This window comes from Microcaecilia unicolor, chromosome 2, assembly GCF_901765095.1.
Source record: "Microcaecilia unicolor chromosome 2, aMicUni1.1, whole genome shotgun sequence".
In the NCBI taxonomy this organism is placed as follows: Eukaryota; Metazoa; Chordata; class Amphibia; order Gymnophiona; family Siphonopidae; genus Microcaecilia; species Microcaecilia unicolor.
In genome coordinates this window covers 437,139,171-437,164,686 of record NC_044032.1, presented here as the reverse complement: position 1 = coordinate 437,164,686, position 25,516 = coordinate 437,139,171, and the positions used below count along the sequence as shown (strand labels likewise).

Genomic DNA, 25,516 nt, shown 5'->3' with positions numbered 1-25,516 from the left:
GCTTTTTTTCCTCTCTCTCCCCTGCCCTCTGCTCCATGTCCAGCAATTCTTCCCTCCCCTCCATGTCCAGCGATTCTCCTCTTCCCTGCCCTCCCATCCGTGTCCCGCGATTCTCTCCTCTACTGTCCTCCCATCCCATCCATGTCCGTCAGTTCTCCTCTGCCTTCCCTCCCCTCCCCTCCCCTCCCTCCTTCTCTTTGATGTCCCGCGATTCTCTCCTCCACTCGATTTGTACCTGAAAGTTCTCTGGCTGGTTGTCGATCGGGGAGCTGAGGGTGGGAAGGAGTGGTTGGACCATCCGAGAGCTGCCTGGCGATTCTCCACGATTCTCTCCTCCTGACATCATCTCGCCTCCTGTGTTCCCTTCTCCCTCATTGTTCCGCCCTCTGACGTCATTACATTTTGACGCGAGGGTGGGGCAATGAGTGGGAATGGATGCTATGAACCCAGGCATCCAGACGTAGAATGTTGGAGGTGCAAATTATTATATAGGATAATTTCCTGTTCAAGAGAAGAGTTCTTTTATTTTTAAAAGAAGTCCATCATGGATAAATGAGCGGTATATAAGACAAATATAGCATAGCATAGCACCTCAATTAAACTAATCACAAGATCTAAGAAAGTTGATCATGTCATCCCCCTTCTCAAGGCTGTGTACTGGCTACCAATATTGCCCAGAATCACCTATAAAGTACTCACCATGGTCTTCAAAATTTACACCACTGGCCTCATGCTCTTCTTATCATGCCCATCTTGTACTCTCCAGTCATCACAACAGCACCTCCTAGTAATTTCCTCCTTCAGACAAATTAAGTATGACTTCACTCGTCATTCCATTTTTTCAGACACTGGCTCTACTTTATGGAACATACTTCCTTCTCATTTACATTTGCAGACTTCTTTGAAGACATTTAAATTGGATCTAAAAACCTTCCTCTTTGACGATGCCTATACCTGACTCACATTTGTTCTAGAGGTGACCTGGGAGTCACACTGAATGTGCAGCTTGTCCCCTTCTGTCTCCCCTCTACTCTGTTGCAGATTGTTCTTTTTTTCTCCCCTCCTTCTGTCTTCTATTCAGTCTACTTATATCCCCCATACCCCAGTTTTAGAAATGTAAACTGCTCAGATGGCCTGCTCTATGAGCAGTATAGCAAGCACGTAATAAGCTTGGAAACTTGGGAAATCAAACAAAACAGAGATTTCAGTTGGTTGGGGTAAAGATCCAGTAATCCAGCAAGCAATGGCTTCTGTGGATTAAGTACAAGATTGTGTTCATTGAACCAGGAGGCCAAATAAGCCAGACAATTTTGAAGAGGACAGAAATTAATATTAAAGTGGAGAAGAAGGAAGAATGAGTAGACTGTCATCAGCATAGAAGTAAAAATTGATGTTAAGTGATTGTAAAAGGGTAGCCAAAGGACTTAAGGAAATATTAAAAAGCAATATGGACAGATCGGTCACTGGGGAACCGCCACCATCACCCTCTGGAGGGCATTCCAGGCATCAACCACCCTCTCCATGAAAAGGAATTTTTTGACATTACTCCTAAGTCTGCCACCCTGCAACCTCAATTCATGTCCCCTAATTTTACCATTTTCTGTTCTCTGGAATATATGTGTTTCTATATTAATACCATTCAAGTATTTAAATGTTTGTATCATATCTCCCCTGTCCCTACTGTCCTCTATGGTATACATAATCAGGTCTTCCAGTCTCTTCTCATATGTCTTTTAGCCCAATTCCCATATCATTTTTGTCGTCTTCTTTTGGACTGCTTCAAGAGACTAAAAAAAGTTACCAAAATTTAAATCGGATGTGCACAATCCTGGTCCCTGAGGATAGCCGAGGTATGGAAATTAGTGTGGTTATGAGCCAATATATGAAAATGTACCTAATGGATATTCAATGTGGAAGTCCTGAAAATTGCCACTTCTGTGGCTCTCGCATACTAGGGACATAGGAGCCAACTTTTCAAAATGATTGGGGGTGCTGAAATTTTTTTTTTTTTTACTTGCAGTGTGTTTCAACCCCCCTCCCCCGGTACCTTAAAATCCTGTCTGCTGCAGTCTTCACCTGGGCAGTGGCAGCGCCACTCATGGGCTGCCTGCAACCTGCACCAGGACTTCTTCCTTGAACAGTCCCACCCCTCAGTCCCCCTATACTGTGCAAATATAAAAAGATGCAAATTTCAAAAACTGACATATTTCAATCACTATACTATAGGTTAACAAATACAAATAAAACAAAAAATGGAAAATATGATAACATATTATTCGACTAAATACATTTTTCAATTAGCTTTCAAAGGCCAAAACCTCTTTCCTCAGGTTAGGACAGTATACTGCTGTTATGGTATTCTGTTCTGAGACGAGAAAGGAGGGTTTGGTCTCCAAACATTAGTAAAAAATGTATTAAAATTAGTCCAATAAAGATATCTTATTTCCATTTTCTGTATTTATTAACACAGATACCACACTACTTTATCCTAAACTAAAAATAAAATTCATTTTTTTCCTTCCTTTGTGGTCTGGCTGTTTATTGTTTCTAATTGTGTTGGTCCCAGTCTCTTGTTTCTTCTTTCCTCAATCTTAACTGTCCCCCCTTTCCACCCAGTGTTTACCCCCTCTCTCTCTCCTTTCCATGCAGAGTCTACCCCCTCTCTCTCCCCTTTCCATCCAGCGTCTGCCCCTTCTCTCCCCCTTTCTATCCAGCATCTATTTTCTCCATCTATGTGTAGTTTTTTTCCCTCTTTTCCCTTTCCTTCATCTCCGTCAGTATGCATCTCCTTCCTCTTTCTTCCCTCCCCTCCATCCATGTCCAGCATTTTTCCTCTACCCCTTCATCCATGTCCAGCATTTTTCCTCTACCCCTCCATCCATGTGCATCTCCTCTGTTTTCCCTCCCCTCCATCCATGTCTAGCATTTCTCCTCTCCCCTCCATGTACATCAACTTCCTCTGTCTTTCCTCCACGCCATGTCCAGCATTTCTCCTCTCTCACCTCCATCCATGTGCATCTCCTTCCTCTGTCTTCCCTCCATCCATGCCCAGAATTTCTCCCCTCCATCCATGTGCATTTCCTTCCTGTCTTCCCTCTCCTCCATCCATGTTCAGCATTTCTCCTGCCCCCCCATCCATGTACAGCAACTCTTCTCTCTCCCCTCCCCTCCCTCCATCCATCCATGTCCAGCAACTCTTCTCTCTCCCCTCCCCTCCCTCCATCCATCCATGTCCAGCAACTCTCCTGTCTCCCCTGCCCTCTCCCCTATTCATATCCAGCAATTCTCCTCTCTCCCCTGCCCTCCCCTCCATGTCCAGCAATTTCTCCTCTCTGCCCTCCCCTTCCCTCCCATGTCCAGCGATTCTCCTCTGCCCTCCCCTCTCCATATCCAGCGATGCTCCTCTGCCCTCCCCTCCATGTTCAGTGACTCACCCCAAACCCCACCTGCCCCCCTTTTCAGCCCCCCGAGTTTCAGTTCCAACCCCCCCAGCCCGATCTGCCTGCCCTCTTCTCCCTCAACAGCCCTCCTTGCCTTCCTGCTGCCCAGTGTTTAAAACTCATTTTACCTCAGGTCGCGGCAGCAGTGAAAGGAGCAGGCTTGCCTTCCCTTCCCTCTCAGCGTCCCGCCCTCATTTCCTGTTTCCGCGAGGGCAGAACGCTGAGAGGGAAGGCTGAAGGCGAGCCTGCTCTGCTTCTTTCACTGCTGTCACAACTTCAGGTAAAATGCGTTTTAAACACTGGGCGGCAGGAGGCAAGGAGGGCTGTTGAGGGAGAAGAGGGTGGGCAGGTCGGGCTGGGGACGTTAGAACTGGAACTTAGGACGTGTTGGGTGACTGACGGGTCACAAAATATTGGGGGTGCTCAAGCACCCACAGCGCCCACGAAGTTGGCGCCTATGACTAGGGATGTACGTATGTTGTCTATATAAAGCAACTTTTCAGAATAGGGTAAAGGAGGTGGGTCTATTTATCCTGAAAGAGAAGATTTGAGTGCTAATTGAAAGTAAAGGACAAGTTGTAGGTTTGAACTGCAGTAGGAGTGACTTTAGGAAGAATTTTCTAGTATTACAGGTAGTCCAAACATTGAAACAAATTACCTTGATAGGTGGGGAAATCTATCATTGGAGGCTTTCAAGAACAGGTTAGACAAACATTTGTCTGGAATGTTATAGTTATAGGGGATCCTGCTGAGAATCATGTGGTCATGTTATTTTAAATTATTAAGGCTAGACGGGACATCAGGATGCCATCTAATTTATTCGCTTGCCTTTAGGCAGGAAACCCTATACTTATCCCATCTCAGACAAATGTTTGTATGACCTGCTCTTATAAACCTCCATGAAGAATGTTCTGCCCCTATATTCATGGAGGCAGGGTATATTGTGATATATATTTAATATGAGTATTATCTGTATTCAGTTACATTGTCTGTGTAATAGATAGCACTATGTACTGGGGCTTTCCCCCTCCCTATAGTTTGCAGTATCCTGTGATTGACTCCTTCTGAGCTTTCCCTATTGGCTGTTAGCACTGAAAGCCCTCCCTCTTTGCCCCTGCAGATTGCATTCTTTGTAATCGGCAGCTTTTCTAGAGGGCTGATCCCTGCTTAATTCACTGAAATTCCATCAAAATGTTTCACCATCTCCCCAAGTCATTCCATTTTTATTTACCCTCAGTTTCTCCCCCTTATTTCCTTTTAGATTCATAGCTTTTCCTCTCAGTTGGGCTGAGGTTCTGGCCATCTCCTTGCCTCTGGGGTGACTAGATACAGACTGTATGCGCAGAAGACAACAATTCTCTTCTAAGCAACTGAAGGATGGTTTAAGCTAGCTGTTTAACTACACTATACTTTGCCTAGAACAGTACAAAGAAGATTGCACCCTCTTTTCCCCAATGTAGCATGTTCCATCTTGCCTGTCCTCACAGTGAGACTAAGTTCTTCCTAAAGGCAGGTGACCTGTGGAAGTCCTACCTAGCAGTCTATATGATGTTCCTATGAGTGCTGCTATATAGTTTTACCTTCATGCTCTTTACAGACTGTGCACCACAAATGAGAAAATATCATGCAGGCATCTGAAGAAAGGACTTCATTTAGTCTCAAAATCTCATGTACATTCTTACATTGAACCAAAAGAAAGAATCAGGGTCTGCAAGAGAGGCAGTCATTTCTGACTCATTTGGAAAAATGTTCAATCTTGTGGTCAAAGATGGAAATTGGTGTTAATTTTAAATTACTGAATGCTTGAACATCATGATACACTGTGTGGTACAGTTCATGTCTATAGCACAATCTAAGTATATAACTGTCAGATTGCATTGAATCATGCCTCATACACCCACTCACACATACACAAAAGCACATTCTGATTTTGGAACGTGAGTGGCATGATTGCCAAAGTAATACATATGAAGGATAATTTTCAAAAGCATTCTCATTCTGTGTATAGGTAAACAATGTGTGTGCTTTACCTACCTCTTCTCAGAGGCTTTCCTGGAGTGGGTCTAAGTTTGGAAGAAGTGACAACATTTGTAGTTTTGCATTTTCAAACCTACACATTATTTTTTTGGCAGAAAAATCATCTTGAATCTCTGTGGGTACTTTTTTCTTGGGCAGTTTTCAAAAGGAAAGTATGTGTTTACTTTCTTTTTGAGAATGTTTGCCAAATATCAACAGCCTTTGTTGCTGCCTGCGCAGTTTTAAAAAGTGCCCTCTATGTGGTAAAATAAAAGGAGAAATAATGTATGCTAACATATTTTAAAACAGTTAAAATTATAGGGTAAAGAATGGGCAATAAAAAGGAAAATTCCCAAATTCTAGTGCTGTTCTGTATTGTCCCTCATTAGATTCTGAATCTGGCTTGGTAGCAAGTGTTTTGCTGCTATAATCTCTCCTGTTTCAGAATTATAGAGTTTTTCCACAGATACACACACATATTCTCTCTCTGCTTGTTTCTGAGTTGCCTTCTCTCTCCTTCTCATTTCTCTTTCTGATGTCTCCTGTAAGGTTGCCTTCACAATCTGTGGCTCACACCCTGCAGTAAATTTCACACACTCCTCCAATAGTCCTCAGGGGCTGCCATGTATTTTCATGGGCTTCCACTATTATCTCTCCCTGCATGAAGCCTCACAGATAATTGATGATTGTTTACTTAATCATCTCTCCCCCACCTCTCTTTTGTTCACCAGGTACTTCAGCCTTGAAGGATCCATTTGTATAGAATAGTTTCTTCTCCTAAGGTAATTGATCACTCTGCAACCCAGGGGATACTGAATTGGAAGTGGCGTGGTGGGGGGAGCACAGTGCTGCACCATGGATAATCAAAACGTCATGGCTGTGCTGGAGGACTGCAAGCAAGCCCTGAGTGTGCTCTCATCAGTGACGTCAGAGCCCTCCCAGGAAGACCAGAAAGAGTACGAGCGGTGTAGAGGTGAGGACCCCATGCGGGAGAGGTGGGGCTACCAGCGGGACCCTCTCTGCCTCCATACCATGGTGACATGCTCTGGCTTCTGCTTTATTTTCCTTTTTTTGCTAGACGAGGGTGGAGGGACAACTGGATTTAAGAAGGCATGAATGAGATCTGAATGGCAGGCAAGCAGGCAGGGAAGGAAGCGCACTTTGTTGCACGGAATTGCTGTCACTTCTGATTTCAGGCTTCAGTAGATGCAAGGCTATGGGACAATTTAGAGAACAATGACCAATGTTTTGCTTGCTGCATATAAATGCCAATTATTAATAATGAAAAACAAAAGTCTTCAGATTCTGGCATGCTATTTTCTTTAAGAATTAAACTTACTACTTGCTTTATGTGTAGGACCTCACTTATTTAAATGAGAACATGAATTTTGGTGTATAGTCTGTAAAGCATATCAGTCTAGTCATTAAGGCCCCGATGCAAATGTGGGTGCTAGAGGCCATTAGCGCTGGACTAGCACCAGCATTTGCTAGCGCTGAATGCTCAGAGCCGAGGACCTCTCCGTCTCACAGTGCAATGAGCATGCAAATGCATGCTGATGGGGTCATACCCTATTCCTCCCCAAAGCTCAGAGAACTGTGTGCCTCACAAGTGTGCTCCTACCGCTGTAACTCCTACGCCAGCTTGGACCTGGCGTTAGGGTGTCTGGGGTACTCAAACGGATCTCCACAGCAGTGGCAAGGAAGAAGTGAGTCGAAATTCACCTTTCTTGTTTGATGTGTAATTTCAAAGGAAAGAAAACTTAGTGTGCACAGGGACTCCCTGCTTTTAGGCGACCTTCGCTGTACGGAGAGAGGGGATCTGGGTAAAAAAAGCAGATTCTCCCTTGAATGCTTGGCTAATATCTACGTTGGTGAAGTAAATGGTTTCAAAAGCTGGAGGGCACCTAGATCTCAGAAGCTCTGCATGGTCTGGTTTGGCTAGAACCTGGGTAAGGGCTCCTCGAGGAAGATCTGGTACTTCTGGCCACACTGCTTCACCCCCATTGGAAACTGGCACCTCTTCCTCCTCCTTTCCTCCTCTGCCTCTTGCGTTTTGGGCATGTTCTTGAGAACTGTACTTAACGTACAGCCCTTGAGCACATGTACCAGATTTTCTCCTCCTGCTAAACTCCCTAATGCTCAATGCTATGAGCACACCTATATTTGCATCTCATTAGCACTGAGCATTAGGGAGTTGTTCTGGGGTGCTGTTCCGGCTTTATTTCTCTGGCAGTATCCTGTCTCCAACAATGGCCAGTCCAAGTCACAAGTACCTGGCAGAAACCCAAATAGTAGCAAGATTCTATGCTACAGATCCTAGGGCAAGAAGTGTCTTCTCCCCATGTCTGTCTCAATAGCAGACTATGGACTTTTCCTCCAGGAACATGTCCAAACCTTTTTTAAAACCCAGATCACTAATATCTATGTTGGTGAAGTAGATGGTTTCAGAAGCTGGAGGGCACCAGGATCTTAGAAGCTCTGCATAATCAGGTTTGGCTACAACATGGTTAAGGGTGTCCTGAGAAAGATCTGGTACTGTTGGCTGCACTGTCCCTCCCCCCCATTGGAAACCACCTCTTCCTCCTCCTTCCCTCCTCCCCCTCTAGTGTTCTGGGCATGGGCTTAAGAGCTGTGCTTAATGCGCAACTCTTGAGCACATGTGTCAGGCACTATCCTCAGCCCTATTCACTTAGTGCTGAGATGATCTGTAAGGATAACCAGAACCACTACCTCCTTAAATCTATAATCTTCTTAGCCCAATTTTACACTTAGGGGTCCTTTTACTAAGCTGTGGGGAAAAGGGCCCTGAAGTAGCGGTTGGAGCCATTTTTTCCTGTGCAGCAGGGCTCTTTTTACTGCAGTGGGTAAAAAGTCCCTAAAAAATGGCCATTCGGTAAGAGTACTCTTACCACTTGGCCATGTAGGGGGGTGGGGAGCATTTACCACTACCCATTGAGGTGGCAGTAAGGGCTCTTGCAGTAATCTGGCGGTAACCGGGCAGTAAGCAGCGATGCCCGATTACCGCTGGGTTAGCGCCGTACTATTAAATTTAAAAATATTTTATGGTGCGCTGGAAATGGCACGCGCTCGAGCTGGAACTACTGCCTGTGGCTGCATTGGGATGGCAATAGTTAAATAGTAAATGACGGCAGATAAAGGAGCTGTACGGTCCATCCTTTCTTCCCAACAATATAAACTCATTTTACATGGTATGCAATACTTTATATTCATATCCGAGTTTGATTTGTCCTTGCCATTCTCAGGGCACAGACCATAGAAGTCTACCCAGCACTGGTTCTGCTCCCAATTACCAGTATTGCCACCCAATCTCCGTTAAGATTCCGTGGATCCATTCCTTGTAAACAGGATTCCTTTGTGTTTATCCCATGCATGTTCTGGGATAGTGTTCGATGCTTTGCAAGAGGGCCCCTTAGTGCTCAAAATTGCATGCACAAATTATAGAATACTGCTAGTTCTACATGTAACTTGTTCAGTTATCTGGTAATTGGCATTGGCAATCAATAATTGTCAATAACTGACACTAATTTGCAGTTTCATGTGCGTAACTGCACTTAGTTGGTATTCTGTAAACTTGGCGTGCAACTTCTAGAGCGCATAACTGCAAAGGGAATGTGGATGTGGGAGGGGCATGGGCTGGTCAGGGGTGTGCCTAGAATTTATGTGCTAGGTTTACAGAATGTACTATCAGTTATGCGCTTTATTGTCAGTAATTAGGCATGAGCATTTACACCAGCTATTGATCTAACGTAAGTGCTCGGATTGAACGCTAGTATTCTATAATGGCAATTATGCACGTTTGGCACAGTAGGATTCACACTTAGCATCTAGCAGCATCCCAGCTCCTAACTGTGGGCAACCTGTAGAGAATTACCCCTTATATATAGAGTGCTGCTGAATATCCTAGTCAGCAACACTTAATCCAGATAGCAGGTGCTATCTGGATAAGTGCTTTTGAATATTGACTTCATCATTTGAAAAATATGTGCCTCAAAGTTAAAATTGTTGAGAACTACTCACAAAGGGTTTAAATGCCTAAATTATACATCTAGATCTCGACCTTCAGGATGTAAATAACAGCAGTAAACACTATCCCCCAGATTGTATATATGTTGGCCAAATTTGAGCACGCTGCCAAGATGTGTGTGAAATTAATTGGCTAATAAGCTGTTAATCAGTAATTGGGTGCCAATAGCTAATTATTGATGTTAATTGGCACTCATTAAAATCTGCGTGCACATTTCACTGCACACTATTCTATAAGTCATGACAGCTAACTGTGGGCTGCTTTTGCTAAGCGGTGGTAAGCCCAACACGGGCTTACTGCTCGTTATACAGGAAGATCCGCTGGGCTACCATACAAGCCCATACAGTGGGGGAAATAAGTATTTGATCCCTTGCTGATTTTGTAAGTTTGCCCACTGACAAAGACATGAGCAGCCCATAATTGAAGGGTAGGTTATTGGTAACAGTGAGAGATAGCACATCACAAATTAAATCCGGAAAATCACATTGTGGAAAGTATATGAATTTATTTGCATTCTGCAGAGGGAAATAAGTATTTGATCCCTCTGGCAAACAAGACCTAATACTTGGTGGCAAAACCCTTGTTGGCAAGCACAGCGGTCAGACGTCTTCTGTAGTTGATGATGAGGTTTGCACACATGTCAGGAGGAATTTTGGTCCACTCCTCTTTGCAGATCATCTCTAAATCATTAAGAGTTCTGGGCTGTCGCTTGGCAACTCGCAGCTTCAGCTCCCTCCATAAGTTTTCAATGGGATTAAGGTCTGGTGACTGGCTAGGCCACTCCATGACCCTAATGTGCTTCTTCCTGAGCCACTCCTTTGTTGCCTTGGCTGTATGTTTTGGGTCATTGTCGTGCTGGAAGACCCAGCCACGACCCATTTTTAAGGCCCTGGCGGAGGGAAGGAGGTTGTCACTCAGAATTGTACGGTACATGGCCCCATCCATTCTCCCATTGATGCGGTGAAGTAGTCCTGTGCCCTTAGCAGAGAAACACCCCCAAAACATAACATTTCCACCTCCATGCTTGACAGTGGGGACGGTGTTCTTTGGGTCATAGGCAGCATTTCTCTTCCTCCAAACACGGCGAGTTGAGTTCATGCCAAAGAGCTCAATTTTTGTCTCATCTGACCACAGCACCTTCTCCCAATCACTCTCGGCATCATCCAGGTGTTCACTGGCAAACTTCAGACGGGCCGTCACATGTGCCTTCCGGAGCAGGGGGACCTTGCGGGCACTGCAGGATTGCAATCCGTTATGTCGTAATGTGTTACCAATGGTTTTCGTGGTGACAGTGGTCCCAGCTGCCTTGAGATCATTGACAAGTTCCCCCCTTGTAGTTGTAGGCTGATTTCTAACCTTCCTCATGATCAAGGATACCCCACGAGGTGAGATTTTGCGTGGAGCCCCAGATCTTTGTCGATTGACAGTCATTTTGTACTTCTTCCATTTTCTTACTATGGCACCAACAGTTGTCTCCTTCTCGCCCAGCGTCTTACTGATGGTTTTGTAGCCCATTCCAGCCTTGTGCAGGTGTATGATCTTGTCCCTGACATCCTTAGACAGCTCCTTGCTCTTGGCCATTTTGTAGAGGTTAGAGTCTGACTGATTCACTGAGTCTGTGGACAGGTGTCTTTCATACAGGTGACCATTGCCGACAGCTGTCTGTCATGCAGGTAACGAGTTGATTTGGAGCATCTACCTGGTCTGTAGGGGCCAGATCTCTTACTGGTTGGTGGGGGATCAAATACTTATTTCCCTCTGCAGAATGCAAATAAATTCATATACTTTCCACAATGTGATTTTCCGGATTTAATTTGTGATGTGCTATCTCTCACTGTTACCAATAACCTACCCTTCAATTATGGGCTGCTCATGTCTTTGTCAGTGGGCAAACTTACAAAATCAGCAAGGGATCAAATACTTATTTCCCCCACTGTAAGTACTTCCCACTCCTAGCGCGCCATCATTTCTGACGCTAGCAAAATTAATTTTTGTAGCGCCGGAGTGTACCCAACGGTAATCGGGCAGCGCCATGTGCTGCCCGGTTAGCGAGGGAGTCCAACCCTTACCGCCATCTCAATGGGTAGCGGTAAGGACTCTCCCCCCCCCCCCTCACGAAATGGCTGCAAGGTAAGTGCTTTACTTGCCGCATGGCCATTTCCTGTAGGAAAGCAAGATGGACTACCTCCATCATATGCAAAACTATCTCATACATATTCATTGCGGGTATTCTGAAAGCCTGACTGGTGAGGTGTGTCCCGAGGACTGGGCTAACCCCTGCCCTAGATTAAATTCTTTCTGCCAGGTCTAATCAATTTCTTCATTCTATCAAGACAGGAAACCAATGTGTGGTAGGAGCCTATTCTATAAAGGAACCTAGGCACCTACGTTCCATTACAGAATACTAGTGTAACTGATTATCAATGCACCTAAAATTTAGGTGCTTGCACTTAACACCAGCTATAGACTTGTGTTACTTACAGTATTTTGTATATGTGCGTAAATGGGAGCCCTACCCCTATGTACGCCTCCTTGTAAATATGTGCTGTGCAAGTTAAGTGGGTATTTTGCAGAATAGTGCCTAGGTGCATACTAGCATTTATTTGTGTAAATGCTAGTATTCTAAACATTGTGTGTGTGCAATGCATGCATTAATGTGAATGTCTAGTTTATAGAATTGCCTTTTAGTTGTGTAGAATAGATTTGGTGCTTTCTCCATCTTTCATCATCTTTTACAAGAGTAGTGATCTGATTGTTCTATATAACACCTCCAAAGAAGAAAACCTTTTCCTCAGAGGCTCTAGATCAGGCTTGTCCAAGTTTAGTCCTTGAGGGCCACAAACAGGCCAAGTTTTCAAGGATATCCTTAATGAAAATGCATGAGAGATGAACATGCTTACTACTTCTGTTGTATGTAGATCTCTCTCATGCATGTTCACAATGGATATTACTACTACTACTATTTAGCATTTTTATAGCGCTACAAAGCGTACACAGCGCTGCACAAACATAGAAGAAGAAAGACAGTCCCTGCTCAAAGAGCTTACAATATAATAGACAAAAAAAAATAAAGCAAGCAAATCAATTAATGTGTAGAGGAAAGAGGAGAGGAGCGTAGGTGGAGGCGAGTGGTTAAAAGTGGTTACAAGTCAAAAGCAATGTTAAAGAGGTGGGCTTTCAATCTAGATTTAAAGATGGTCAAGGATGAGGAAGACGTAGGGGCTCAGGAAGTCTATATCCTGAAAACCTTGGCTGCTTGCAGCCCTTAAAGACTGAACTTGAACAAGCCTGCTCTAGATAAAGATTTAAAAACACCAGGAATAATGCTGAGTCCTTGAGCACACCTTTAGTTAAAAAGGTTCAGGGTGAAGCCTCAGAAACTATCCTATTCTGTTGAGCCCCGTCTGCTGAAAAAGAGCCAAATCAATCAAAAACACGGCTTCTACATACCATACATCTCAGCCAAAAAAAAAAAGATGTACAAGGACTTACTTAGAAAGCAATCACGTAGGTCCTTTCTCTCTTTTCCAAAGTCAGTTCCTCTATGAAATGAATCTAAAAGAGAGGCCATCAGTGGTGTGCCCCTTACAAAAGCTCGATTGGAAGAGGTGTACCACAAAGTTCTCCTCTGTTTAATCTTGGGGCTGACCTAGAATCCTATGCTCAATAATTTTCTCCAAATAGGGGAGGGTTGAAACAGGTCTGACACTACTGGATCCCCCAATTACAAACTATCTTTCATTAAACTTGGAGAAATGGGTGTTAACATGATGTGGTGAGCGGAGGAGGATATGCGTCACCCCTGCGAAAATCCCTTTGTGTAATACTTGATTTCAGCTGCAAAAAGACTCTCTCAATTATCTGAGCTGCCTGAATACGTGGACCAATTTATCGTTAAGAAGAAAGAAGAGATGGTGCAGGCTGATCCCCAAATGGGCAAAACATGAGAGGATATAGCCTAGATGTGCACTTGTGGGAAAATGACACAAGCAGTGGTGGCAACTTTGGAATTTAATTTCAATAAGACTTATGTTTATCAATGCATTTAAAAATTGTGGATGAAATTTGGTAAGTGTATACACCAGGCAGAAGCATGACGATTCTCTACAGAGGGTGAGCTCAAGATTTTTGGCAATGAGGTTAAAGAATTGAAATGAGCTGTGTAAGCAGGGAAAAGAATGAAAGACACTAAGGTATGGAGAATTGAAATCAGTAAACAATTTGTGATATATGAGCATTACAGAGTATGTTATAGACAATGAACGTACATTTGCTGGAAACGTGGTTTATTATGGAGTTAGATTTGTCAGACGTTGTTGGGAAAATAGTTTACAGTTTATTAAGAACCGGATATATTGCCATTTGGAGTATCATCATAGCAGTTTATAAATACTATCCTAAGTATAGTGGAAAAAAAATACAATTCCATATAAAATATGGGAAGAGAAAAATAGTTGCTGTGTGTCTTTCAGCGAGCGCAGAAAATCGGAATGAAAAATGTGACTCAGATACAACCAAAAATTGTCATGGCAAAACTTCTGAACTGTATGCAGAAGGCACTGGTTCTGTAAGCATACAGACAGAAAGAAGAAATTTGGCATATCAAGATGAGAACATTTCAATCTTTCGAAACTTTTCAACACATACATTGAGGAAAAGAGAATTTACTCCAGTATGTTCAGAGTTAATCAAACACAATGTCAGCTTTGCACTACAGTATTCAGCCACCTGATTATATGGTACGATGGAGTAGTGTGTTATCATTGAACCTGTACACGTGGTGAAACTCTTCATCCAGCACTTGGTTAAATGACAGTAAACCAGAATTGGAGCAAGCCTTTTGCTTTTGTTTGGCATGTTGCTTCAGGAAAAATGTTGAAATTCTGGATGTGGTGGCAAGCTTACATTGGGAGTCCTAAATACAGGTTCTTAAAATTGGGCATGTGTGCTTGACTTGATCTGGAAGAATTTTTATAAAGAATCTTTTGAGTGTGAAGATATTGGCAGTTGCCTTCTAGCCTACAAGGAGTATCCTGGATAGAGCAAGACACTATGAAGACATGACTATATCCATTCTGAGCTCATAGCTTATAAGACTACTGATACCTAAAATGCTGTTTCTTTGGGAAGCTGAGCTGGAAGTAGGGTGGCACACAAAAACATTTAATAACAAGTTCAATTTACCCTCTTAGGGGGAGCAGATGGGAATGTTTGGGTTTCTAGTTTGGTTTCTGGTTGTAGGGAAGGGGAGGGATGCGAGCATGGGTAGTGTATGGATGACTGGATTCAAGAATGAAAGGGATTAGAATGCTTGGGGGGTCACTCATTGGAAGGAATAATGGTCAGTTATTACTACTACGGCCAAGAAAGCGTGTTCTCAAGCTGAGACACAGTAAACATCTGCAGAGGGAGGAAACTACGCAGTTAAGGAAATATTCAAAAGAATGGTGTAAATATGTGACCTGCAGTGTGGCTGAATTGGGTGCACCAATTAAAAGGGAAAAAGTATTGACACACTTAAACGGATTGCGATGTCAAATTGCTTTCTTATAGGAGACCTATATGTCTGACAAAGCGCACAGTGAGTTCAAGCACAAATTGGTTGTGCAGGTGTTCTCTGCTGAAAGAGCATGAAGTTGTGGTGTTGCTGTTTTATTACATGAAAATGTAGCATTTCAGATGCAGAAGACTGTGGCTGATCCTTCTAGCCAATATATCCTGGTCCTGGGGAATCTTTTCGCTAAATCCTTAATTTTGGCTTCAGTCTATATTTCTGATTAATATAATCACTCCTTTCACACCACACTTAATACTCAGATAAACAGCTTTGGAAACTGTGCTGATAGTTTAGGGGGAGGAGAGACTTGAATTGTATTGTAGACCCAAGAAGCCATCATTCCTCAGAAACCAGTGTTAGTGTAGAAGGGGAAATCATTTTTATCTAATGCTGTGGGCCTGGAAGACTCATTGATACCATTAAAACCAACAATGGTCTTCATTTTGATCTCTGAGATTTTATTCTCAGTTTTGTCTGCTGCAGATACAGAGATCTTAATGATCCTGGAAGAGAAGGGTAAGAAACAAGACTATAGATTTTTCTTGCTGTTTGGTTGCTATGGGATGGCAATTTTAAAACTTATCTAGCAGAGAAATTGAAATGTTATGAACAGTGTAATGAACAACACAAGCCAACCCAATCGTATATTGGAAAACCACTAGGACAGTGTTAATGGGAGAAACCATAAGCTATATACTATGGAAACAAAGACAGTAACATCGGGAAGCTGAGGAAGCAAATGCATATATCAGTGGTTCCCAAAGTTTTTCAGTTCATGGCACCCTTCGTGTCTGAGCAATTTTTTGAGGCACCCCCCCCCCCCCCCCCCCGGCCACACAGGTCTCTGCCCCCCCCCCCCAGCCACATAGGTCTCCATCTTTTTATCTGCACAAATATATCAGTGCTAGGGTGTCCCTATAACCAGCCACTGATTACGGTTTATAACAAATTATTATTCTACCTATGAAAAGTTATTCCGTTATTATACTTCCTCTTTGTACATCTGTATGCTGCACAAGCCAGCATGTTTAAAAATATAAGTGAGATTAAATAAAAAAATGCTACCAACAATAAAGAATGGCAACGCGGATGCTGCAGCTCATAGGTTTGCTTGCTTTTTTGGAATGGGAATGACAGAGACTACTGACCTATTGGCTTTGATTTTTTTTACTTCATCCAACCTCCTTAGCAGTTGCCTCTGAGTACTGAACACCGTCTACTCCCTGTCCCCACTGGCCGTGACAAAACAAAACCCAAGTGGCCCCCACTGACATCAACTTCCAGTTCTGGGGGTAGAGGACCAGCAGAACTGACAGCACATGCTTGAAGGCTGCTGCAGTCCTGCACTTCCTTTTTCTTGTTTTGTTTTTCTGTCGCTGCTGCGCTGCTGTGTGCAGTAACGGTTCGGGCGGGAAGGAGGTCGGGATTTGCCACGGCACACCAGAGAGGTCACTGCGGCACACAGTTTGGGAAACGCTGGTATATATAAAAAAAGAGACATGGTTGAAAATAAAGAGAGTGGGGCTGAAAATGGTTATATCATTCTCAGCAGCAGATCTACCACTGCTTTACATTCTCTAAAACACAGGAAGAAAACAAGCAAGCTGTTAGAGAACTTGGGGGCCCTTTTAGTAAAGCTCAGCTTGCACTAATAGACATTAGCATGTGTTAAGTGCCATATGGCCCGTAGGTATAAAATAGGACGCAGCATTTAGCTCATGGTAATGTCTGTTAGTGCACGCTAAGCTTTAGTAAAAAGGCCCCTTGGTTAAAGACCAGAGGCAGACCAAATATGTTTCAGCTTTGCAAAACAAGAATGGAGGGACTGTAGACAATATTGGGAAAAAAAGCTGTGCAATTTTTAGGGACTTTATCAAACTCTGTATATAGAGGAACCAAGTAATATCGGTGAGGTGGAGCAGTATCTCAGTTGTGCTCACTTCTACACAACTGGAGAAGATGAAGGCACTGTTTACATGTCAGGAAATTCTCTTAGGGGGTCATTGGGTAACAGTGCATGCTAACCCCTCTGCGGTTATTTAATGCCCTGCCCATAAAAAAGGTAATTCTATAACAGAACATCTATTCTGTTCCACAATGATCCATCCTAAATACCAGACAACGAAACTCTTCCAGAACTAGACAAAACCAAACTCTCTATACCTGACTGCTTCAGTAACTCTATCACTATTGAATGTTAACACACTACCACCTTATTTCTCACGCCGAAATGAACTGATTATCTAATTTAATCTATAATTTACTCTACCATCTATGTACTTAATGCAATACCACTTTGTATTTCTCATTCCGGAAATGGCGATCGCCACTACGGCATACTGTAAGCCACATTGAGCCTGCAAAAAGGTGGGAAAATGTGGGGTACATGCAACAAATAAATAAATAAAGGAAAGTAGGTGCCTAATACTAGCTTAACCAGGTAGATATTTACCTTCTACTTGTACGAGGAGCTGTCTTCGCAATCAGTTGCTTTTACATCATTCTTTTCTAACAGTTGGCCAAGGCTTGGAATGCACTTCCATATCAAATAAGACAGATGACTAATTATATTGGGTTTAGGAAAGCCATGAAAATATTTTTGGTTTGCAAATATTTACTGCCTGAATGTTAATGTGTTCCCTTATTTATTGTAATTCCTAGTTTATGCCTAGCTTCTTTCTTTGTAATCCACTTAGAACTATGAGGTAATAGCGGAATATAAGAAATGTAATGTAACATGAGTACGTGCGCCTAAGTTCCGATGATATGCACGTAACTTAAAATATTCTATGAAATTATGTCTATAAGTGTGAGTCCTGCCCAGACTCAGCTTATGTGTATGCCCATCTATAAAATATGTTCTATGTTAGAAACACATGTGTAACACCCCCTTGTGGGCATCTCTGGGTCCAGGGCTCGACCTGGTTGGAGTCTCTCCTAGGGCAGGCTCCATCGGTCCCTTAAACTTCTGGTACCCGGTGCCTCCACCTGGGGAAGAAAAGGATTAGTGGGTAGGTTTACCCTTTTTCCTCAACAGGAAAACCCAAAAATGACCTAGAAACATAATTTCTCAAAACAAATCCCCCAGTCTATGGTACCATGAGAAATTCAAAAACAAAAAACCAAGACTCGTTGTCTGCTTATAATCCTGGCTAATTGCAATACAGATCCAGATGTCTCCTATTGAGTACAAAACAATAATATTGATTGCTTTTTTAATATATATATGTGATAAAGAGAGCCCTCAGCAAAAACCACTTTTCTGGGGGCAATGCATTTCTTTGCCAAGTGGTATAGCACTTCTTTCATCGGGTCTCTCTTAATTTTCTGTATGTGCTATTGCCTAACTAACACCTTAGTGCTCTATTCAAAATTAAATCAAAATGTGAACTTATCTGAATCAAAGTATGTTGTCTTATCACTTCACAACTGATTGGCCTCCCCTTGAAACGCCCGACTCCGCGGGTTTCATAAAGTCTTTCTTCAGGGACTCAGGTTAAAGCCATCTAGATACATAATGTGAAGTCATCTTCTCTCAACAAGTAAATATTTGGTCCCTAGAAACATAATAACAGAGAAAAATGTAGGCAGATAAAGACCATATGGCTTATTCAGACTGTCCATCCATGCCATCTACTCTCCCTATCACTCCTTTAGAGTTCTTATGTACTTGTCCCAAGTTCTCTTGAATTCAGATACTGTTTTCATCTCCGCCACTTCCACCGGGAGGCCATTCCATGAATTCTCCACCCTTTCCATGAAGAAATATTTCCTGAGGTTACTTCTGAGTCTGTCCACTTTCACCTTCATCCTATGCCCCTTGCTCCAGAGCTTCAATTGAAAGAGACTCTCCTCCTGTGCATTTATGTCTCTATCATATCTCTCCTCTCTCACTTTTCTTCCAATGTATATATGTTGAGATCTTTAAGTCTGTTCCTATACGCTTTATGACAAAGACCACTGACCATTTTAGTAGCTGTCCTCTGGATTGACTCCATCTGTTTATATCTTTTTAAAGGTGCGGTCTCCAGAACTGTACACAATATTCTAAATGAGGTCTTACAGAGTTTTATATAAGGGCATCATTACCTCCTTTTTCCTACTGGCCTTCCTCTCCCTATGCACCCAAGCATCCTTCTAGCTTTTGCTATCATCTTTTGTACCAAAGGGCGAAAAAAAAAAAAAAAAAAAGCACTGAGTGCTATTCTATAAATGGTGCTCTGAGGGGGGGGGGGGGGGGGGGAGGTGGTAATGTGGCTTCCCATTCCCGGGGCATCCCTTTGCTTTGTACCTTGCTTGATCTTTTAGATGTGTGAAAGGTGCTATACCCATCTGACAGAGAATACACCCATCTTTCGAGACCCCATTCCTCTCAATTTAGGATAGATTATCTGCTGTTGTCTCAGAATTTGTTTGAGAAGGTGGAGGAAACGGTGATAGGACCATTTGAGGTGTCTGACCATGCTGTGATTTGGGTGAAGCTCTCCATGGCACATTTTGACTCCCTTTGGGAGCCATGGAAATTTCCAGTTGAGCTATATAATGATGAGGCTTTTCATGAGTTTCTTTTGGCAAAGTGGATGGTTTAGAAAGCTTGTAATCACCTCCATGAGCATGACCCACCTTTGTTCTGGAAGGTGGCAAAGGCAGTGTTACGAGGTGAGATTATTAATTACTATAATCATAAACATAAAAAGCGTGATCAAGAAATTCTTCAATTGAGTGCTAAAATTAAATGTGACAGATGAGTCTTTGCAGCTCATCCTACTCTGCCTAATAAACTCCAACTTTCAAGCACTCAGATGGCCTTGAATGAGCTGCTCCATCTTCGAGCAAAAAAAATCGATTCAATATTTCAAATACCAGTTCTATAAACATGGAAGCAAAAAGAAAGATTTGAGGAAGTTGCACGGGCTGGTTGCAACCTTGTGTTATGGGGAAATAAAATCCAAGTTGTGGTTCTTTTTTCTTTACGGTAATTGGAAGATGGAAGGCCTGGAACTACCAGATTTGAGGAAGTCTGGTCAGGCCTGTCTGACACGTCACTTGAAAGATTGGCTGTTGAGTTCCCATGATTAAGCTCCCAAGGACATAAAGTCAGCTTTGTTTCGGCCCTGTAATTTTACTTACTTCATGCTTCTTACATGCAGCTGCCCAGGGAGGTTAGAAATAGTAGACTTCTAAGACCCTTGAAAGAACTTTGAAAAGATTTTATTACGGTATGGGGTGGCCAAGCTGAATGTACCTCCTTACTGCCTATCTGTGGTAATGGTGGATTTGTCCTTGTTCGGGAGAGTGGAGTTTTTATTGCATGAGGAGCAGTGAGATTTTCCCTCATTGAGCATTTTTTTGAAGTTTTAGGAGAGCTTTTTTGCTTACTGCCAATTGATCCATTATGTTCGCTCTTTGAATCTCTTGCCTGTAGCCATTCTGTTTGGTGATAAATTCACAACTTTCTTTTCAGGGTTCTCCAATAACTGGGTAACTATCTTGGGTTTACATAAGGCTTTCCAATCCATGGACCCCTCTAGGGATTATGATATTCTTCAACAGGCATGGGAAACGGAGTGGGCTTGCCCTTTGGGGCTGTAACTTTCCTTGGTTGGTGTGGGTATTCCTCTGGTGGCTCATAGCAAAGATTATCAAGAGTGTCAGTTCCGGGTTCTGCATCATCCTTATTTTTCTTCTCAATGGGCTTTTAAAGCTCGGATGGTGGCCTCCCTGGCTTGTGCAGATTGTGGAGCACTGGAGGATACCTTGTATCATGTATTTTGGGCTTGTTCCCATGTGGAGGGGCATAATCGAACGGGGACGACCATCTCTAAGGGCATCCATCTCTAAGGACGTTCCGGCAAAGGGGCGGGGAAACCCGTATTATCGAAACAAGATGGACGTCCATCTTTCGTTTCGATAATACGGTCGGGGACGCCCAAATCTCAGCATTTAGGTCAACCTTAGAGATGGTCGACCTAAATGTTGAGATGGTTGACCTTAGAGATGGTCATCCACGGTTTTCGGCCATAATGGAAACCGAGGACGCCCATCTCAAAAATGACCAAATCCAAGCCCTTTGGTCATGGGAGGAGCCAGCATTAGTAGTGCACTGGTCCTCCTCACATGTCAGGACACCAACCGGGCACCCTAGGGTGCACTGCAGTGGACTTCACAAATTGCTCCCAGGTACATAGCTCCCTTACCTTGGGTGCTGAGCCCCCTAAAACCCACTCCCCACAACTGTACACCACTACCATAGCCGTTAGGGATGAAGGGGAGCACCTACATGTGGGTACAGTGGGTTTCGGGTGGGTTTTGGAGGGCTCGCTGTTTCCTCCACAGACGTAACAGGTAGGGAGGGATGGGGCTGGGTCTGCCTGCCTGAAGTGCACTGCACCCACTAAACTGCTCCAGGGACCTGCATACTGCTATGATGGATCTGAGTATGACATCTGAGGCTGGCACACATGCTCGCAAAAAATATTTTTAAAGATGTTTTTTGAGGGTGGGAGGGGTTAGTGACCACTGGGGGAGTAAGGGGAGGTCATTCCCAATTCTCTCCAGTGGTCACCTGGTCATTTCGGCCACCTTTTTGTGCCTTGGTCATAAGAAAAACAGGACCAGGTAAAGTCATCCAAGTGCTCGTCAGGGACGCCCTTTTTTTTCCATTATGGGTCAAAGATGTCCATGTGTTAGGCATGCCCAAGTCCCACCTTCGCTACGCCTCTGATACGCCCCCTTGAACTGTGGCCGTCCCTGCAACGGAAAGCAGTTGGGGACGTGCAAAATCGGCTTTCAATTATACCGATTTGGACGACCCTGAGAGAAGGACGCCCATCTTCCGATTTGTGTCGAAAGATGGGCGTCCTTCTCTTTTGAAAATGAGCCTGTTAGGGCTCAATCTTCAGGCCATTTAATATATTCATTGCACCACTGGCTCTTCTTATTCTTTACATTTTTACGCAGATGATATTCAATTACTATTTCCATTAGAATCACATCAACCTATCTTATAATACTCTTCTGGTACAGAAATCCTTTTACACATTATGACAAATTTGTTCAGCCCATTCCCTCATTGATGCTAAAGCCCAGAGGGTACTGGTTTATTCTTTGGTGATAGCTTGAATAGATTATTGTAATGCTCTTCTTCAGGATCTACTCCAAAACTAGCTAAGGAGATTACAAATTGTCCATAATACTGCTGTGAAGTTGATTTATCAGGCAAAGAAGTTTAACAGAGTTACTCCATTTCTATAACTAGGTGTGTAAGTATAGTTTTGTGCAGATCTGCTGTTTTTTTGTCCATTTTAGTGCCTTGTTTCCATTATAACACTTTTCTGTACTGAAAAACTGGCATAGAAACGGTGCATAATGTTAGGCGCCATATATAGAATTCCCTAGATAATGTAGTTTTTCAAGATTTAGGGCCCTGTTTACTAAACCGTGCTATAGGCGCAGTATCGTTTTTAGCACATGCTAAAAAGTAGCACATGCTAACACTAGAGACGCCTATAGGAATATATGGGTGTCTCTAGTGTTTAGTGTGCGCTAATTTTAGTGCATGCTAAAAACGCTAGCACACCTTAGTAAACAGGGCCTTTAGTTTAAACTCATGGTTTATAAACCATTGGGAAAGCTCCGGCAGACATTTATCTAGCAACTTCAAAGTTGTAATTTGATCACGCCTAACCTCCAACAAAGTTGAACATCATCAGCAAATAGATGATAGTTTAAACTACATATTTTGTAAATAGAAACTATAGGACATAAATAAAGGTTAAAAAAGCAATGGGGATTCTTTATTTGACCAATAAAGACTTCATACAAATTAAAAAAAAAAAAAAGCAATGGGGATAGAAATGAACCTTGTGGGAAACCACATTAAAGAGATGCATTTTCTGATCGTTATCCAGATAAAAAAAGAACCCATCCAACTCAGGATCATCCCCTGAAGCCCAAAATTGAATTTTAATAACAGTAAACAATGATCTATAGTATCAAAAGCTGCTGTAAGGTCAAGTAACAAAAGTAAAATGTCATTCCCTCTATCCATGCTAAATTTGACATCATTAGTCAAGGAAGCCAAACTGTTTCCTTGCTTGATTTTTCCGGAAGTCAGATTGTTGACTGCTGAAAACCCCAGACATCTCAACATAATCCAATAATTGTTGGTCAGCAAATTTTTCAATAAACTTACTGTCACGGTTGTGCCCATGTTTCGTGCTCTCCTTCTCGCCACCTGGTGGCCAGACCTGGTGGCTGCAATGAACTGTCTGGTTATTGTCACCCGTTCCAGATTTCAACCTAGTCCGGTCCGGATCTTCCAGACTGCCAGACTTGCTCTTTTTGTTTGAACCTGCACAGCTCCCGTAGTTGCCTGGTGATTGCTGCAGTGAGCCTCAGCTGTTGCTGGGCTTATTAGCCATTCTGAAATCTTTCTGCTTTGCCTTTGCATCGCCTAAGGCCCTGAGGTTTGTTGGGGTGCTGTTTGCACTTCTGCTCAGTCTGGTTTCTTGCCTTGATTCTTGTCTGTTTTAGTTAGTCAGTGGGTAGTTAGATTAGGTTGTTGTTTGTTTGCTAGTCCTGTCTCTGGGTTATTGTTTTGTGTTTAGTCTTTGTCTGTTTGTTTCTATGTGGCTGCTCTGCAGCTTTCAGTTCTGTGTCTTGTTATTCAGTGTTTTGTTCCCTGTTTTAGTGGCTGCTTGCAGCTTTCAGTTTTGTCCTTTAGCTTATCCCTTCCTTGCCCTGCTGTACCGTTATGTTCCTTTCCCCTCTGACCCTCAGTCTTGGTTCAGCCTAGTGGGTTTCCAGTCCTGCTTTGCCCAGTAAGTCCTGCCGGCCACCTGCAGCCAGGGGCTCAACTCCTGGTGAAAAGTGGCCAAGCGCAGGTGAAGTTTAAGTGTGCCTGCTCTGCTTATTCCTGCTTGTTTGCCTTTGCTGCAACTCCAGTCCGAGGTTCCAGTCCTGTTCTGCCTAGTCTCCGGTGTGGGGTGGTTTTGCCTGCCACTGCCGCTCCTCGGCAGTGGCCCAAGGGCTCACAACCCAGTTTCCTGCTTGGAAAGCGTAACACTTACTAACAAATAGTTACTGTAAAACTGAACTCTTCTACATCTCTTCTTTTAAGAAGAGGCTGAACAACAGCATGCTTCAAAGGCCTCGGAAGAACACCCTTTGAGAAAGAAGAATTAACCAAACAAATCAACAGGGAAGCCACCCATTGCTTACACTTTTTCAGGTAGCCTGTAGGGATTGGATCAGACAGTGGCGTTCCAACCCTAGCTGACACCTGGGGCGGATCGCCGATGCGCCCCCCCCCCCCCGGGTGCAGCGCGACCCCCCCCCCCCCCGGCGAAATGACACCCCCCCGGGTGCACGCCGCTGGGGGAGGGGGTGCTGCAACGCGCGCCTGTTGCCCTGTCTCAGTCCAAGTTCACAATTCGCATGTGTTCACTGCTCCCTCTGAGTCTGCCCCGGAACAGGAACCTGTTCCGGGGCAGACTCAGAGGGAGCAGTGAACACATGCGAATTGCGGACTCGGACTGAGACAGGGCAACAGGCGCGCACCGCAGCACCCCCCCAGTGGCATGCACCCGGGGCAGACCGCCCCCACCACCCCCCCCCCCCCTTGGTACGCCACTGGGATCAGACTGGCGCAATGAAGCTTTAAATCCACCCAACATATCTTCTATCTCCCTTATCATATATCTAATTTTTAAATGGTGTAACTGGACTCTCCTGATGCAACAGTGCCTTAATTGCAGCTGGTCTTGGCTGAAAAGCTGCCATCCTAGTGAATCCCCTAGGTTAAACTGTCCCTGTGTTTCTGCTGCTTTGATTCTCATTGATATCCCTGGGGTATATTTACCACAAAAATTCCAATTTAGATCTTTAAAATACAAAACAAAGTCAACAACAAAAACCCAAAGCAGGTTTCATCTTCTAACCATAAACTCCGTGTATAATGGGCTCTTGAATTCAGATAGCTCATGTTGCTTTTCCACCATCACCCCTCTGATGATACCAACCTTGAGAAATGAGTCAATTTAGTTCCAGATAAGGTGAATCAGCAGCATCTTGTAATCTCTCAAATATGTATGACTGTTCAGGTGAATCTGCCTCAGGAAACTGGACATTCAGTAGCTGATAAAAGAAGGGGTCCTGGCTTCTCTGGTAACCCCTGCCCTGGGCTGGCCGAAATGAACAAATACGTTCTTGTGTTGAGGTAGTAAGAACTATATTAATAGAAATAACAATAGTATTATTGACCATGTCCATGCTTTTTGCTTGGTGGTTCTGAGTGCTGGGTTAGTGATTGCTGTCAGGCAAGTGCTGTCTCAATGACATTAATGTTCGACTTGGGGAACCTGACTGGTGAAGCCCACAAAGGCAGCACAATAGGAGCACTGGTAAAGGGGCTACAGTGTTTCTTCCTTTTCTTTCTCAAACAAATCCCCCGTTAGC

General features: G+C 43.5%; 1 protein-coding gene across 1 annotated transcript in view; it reads left to right on the top strand.

The window, feature by feature from the left end:
- The window catches only part of ALPK1 (alpha kinase 1), a 134,519-nt gene that overhangs the window by 17,101 nt on the left and 91,902 nt on the right, over positions 1 to 25,516 (top strand). Inside the window, exon 2 of the mRNA XM_030190852.1 lies at positions 6,188 to 6,429. Coding sequence (XP_030046712.1) covers positions 6,312 to 6,429 — 118 coding nt within the window. The 5' untranslated portion in view covers positions 6,188 to 6,311. The remainder of the gene's footprint in view (positions 1 to 6,187; positions 6,430 to 25,516) is intronic.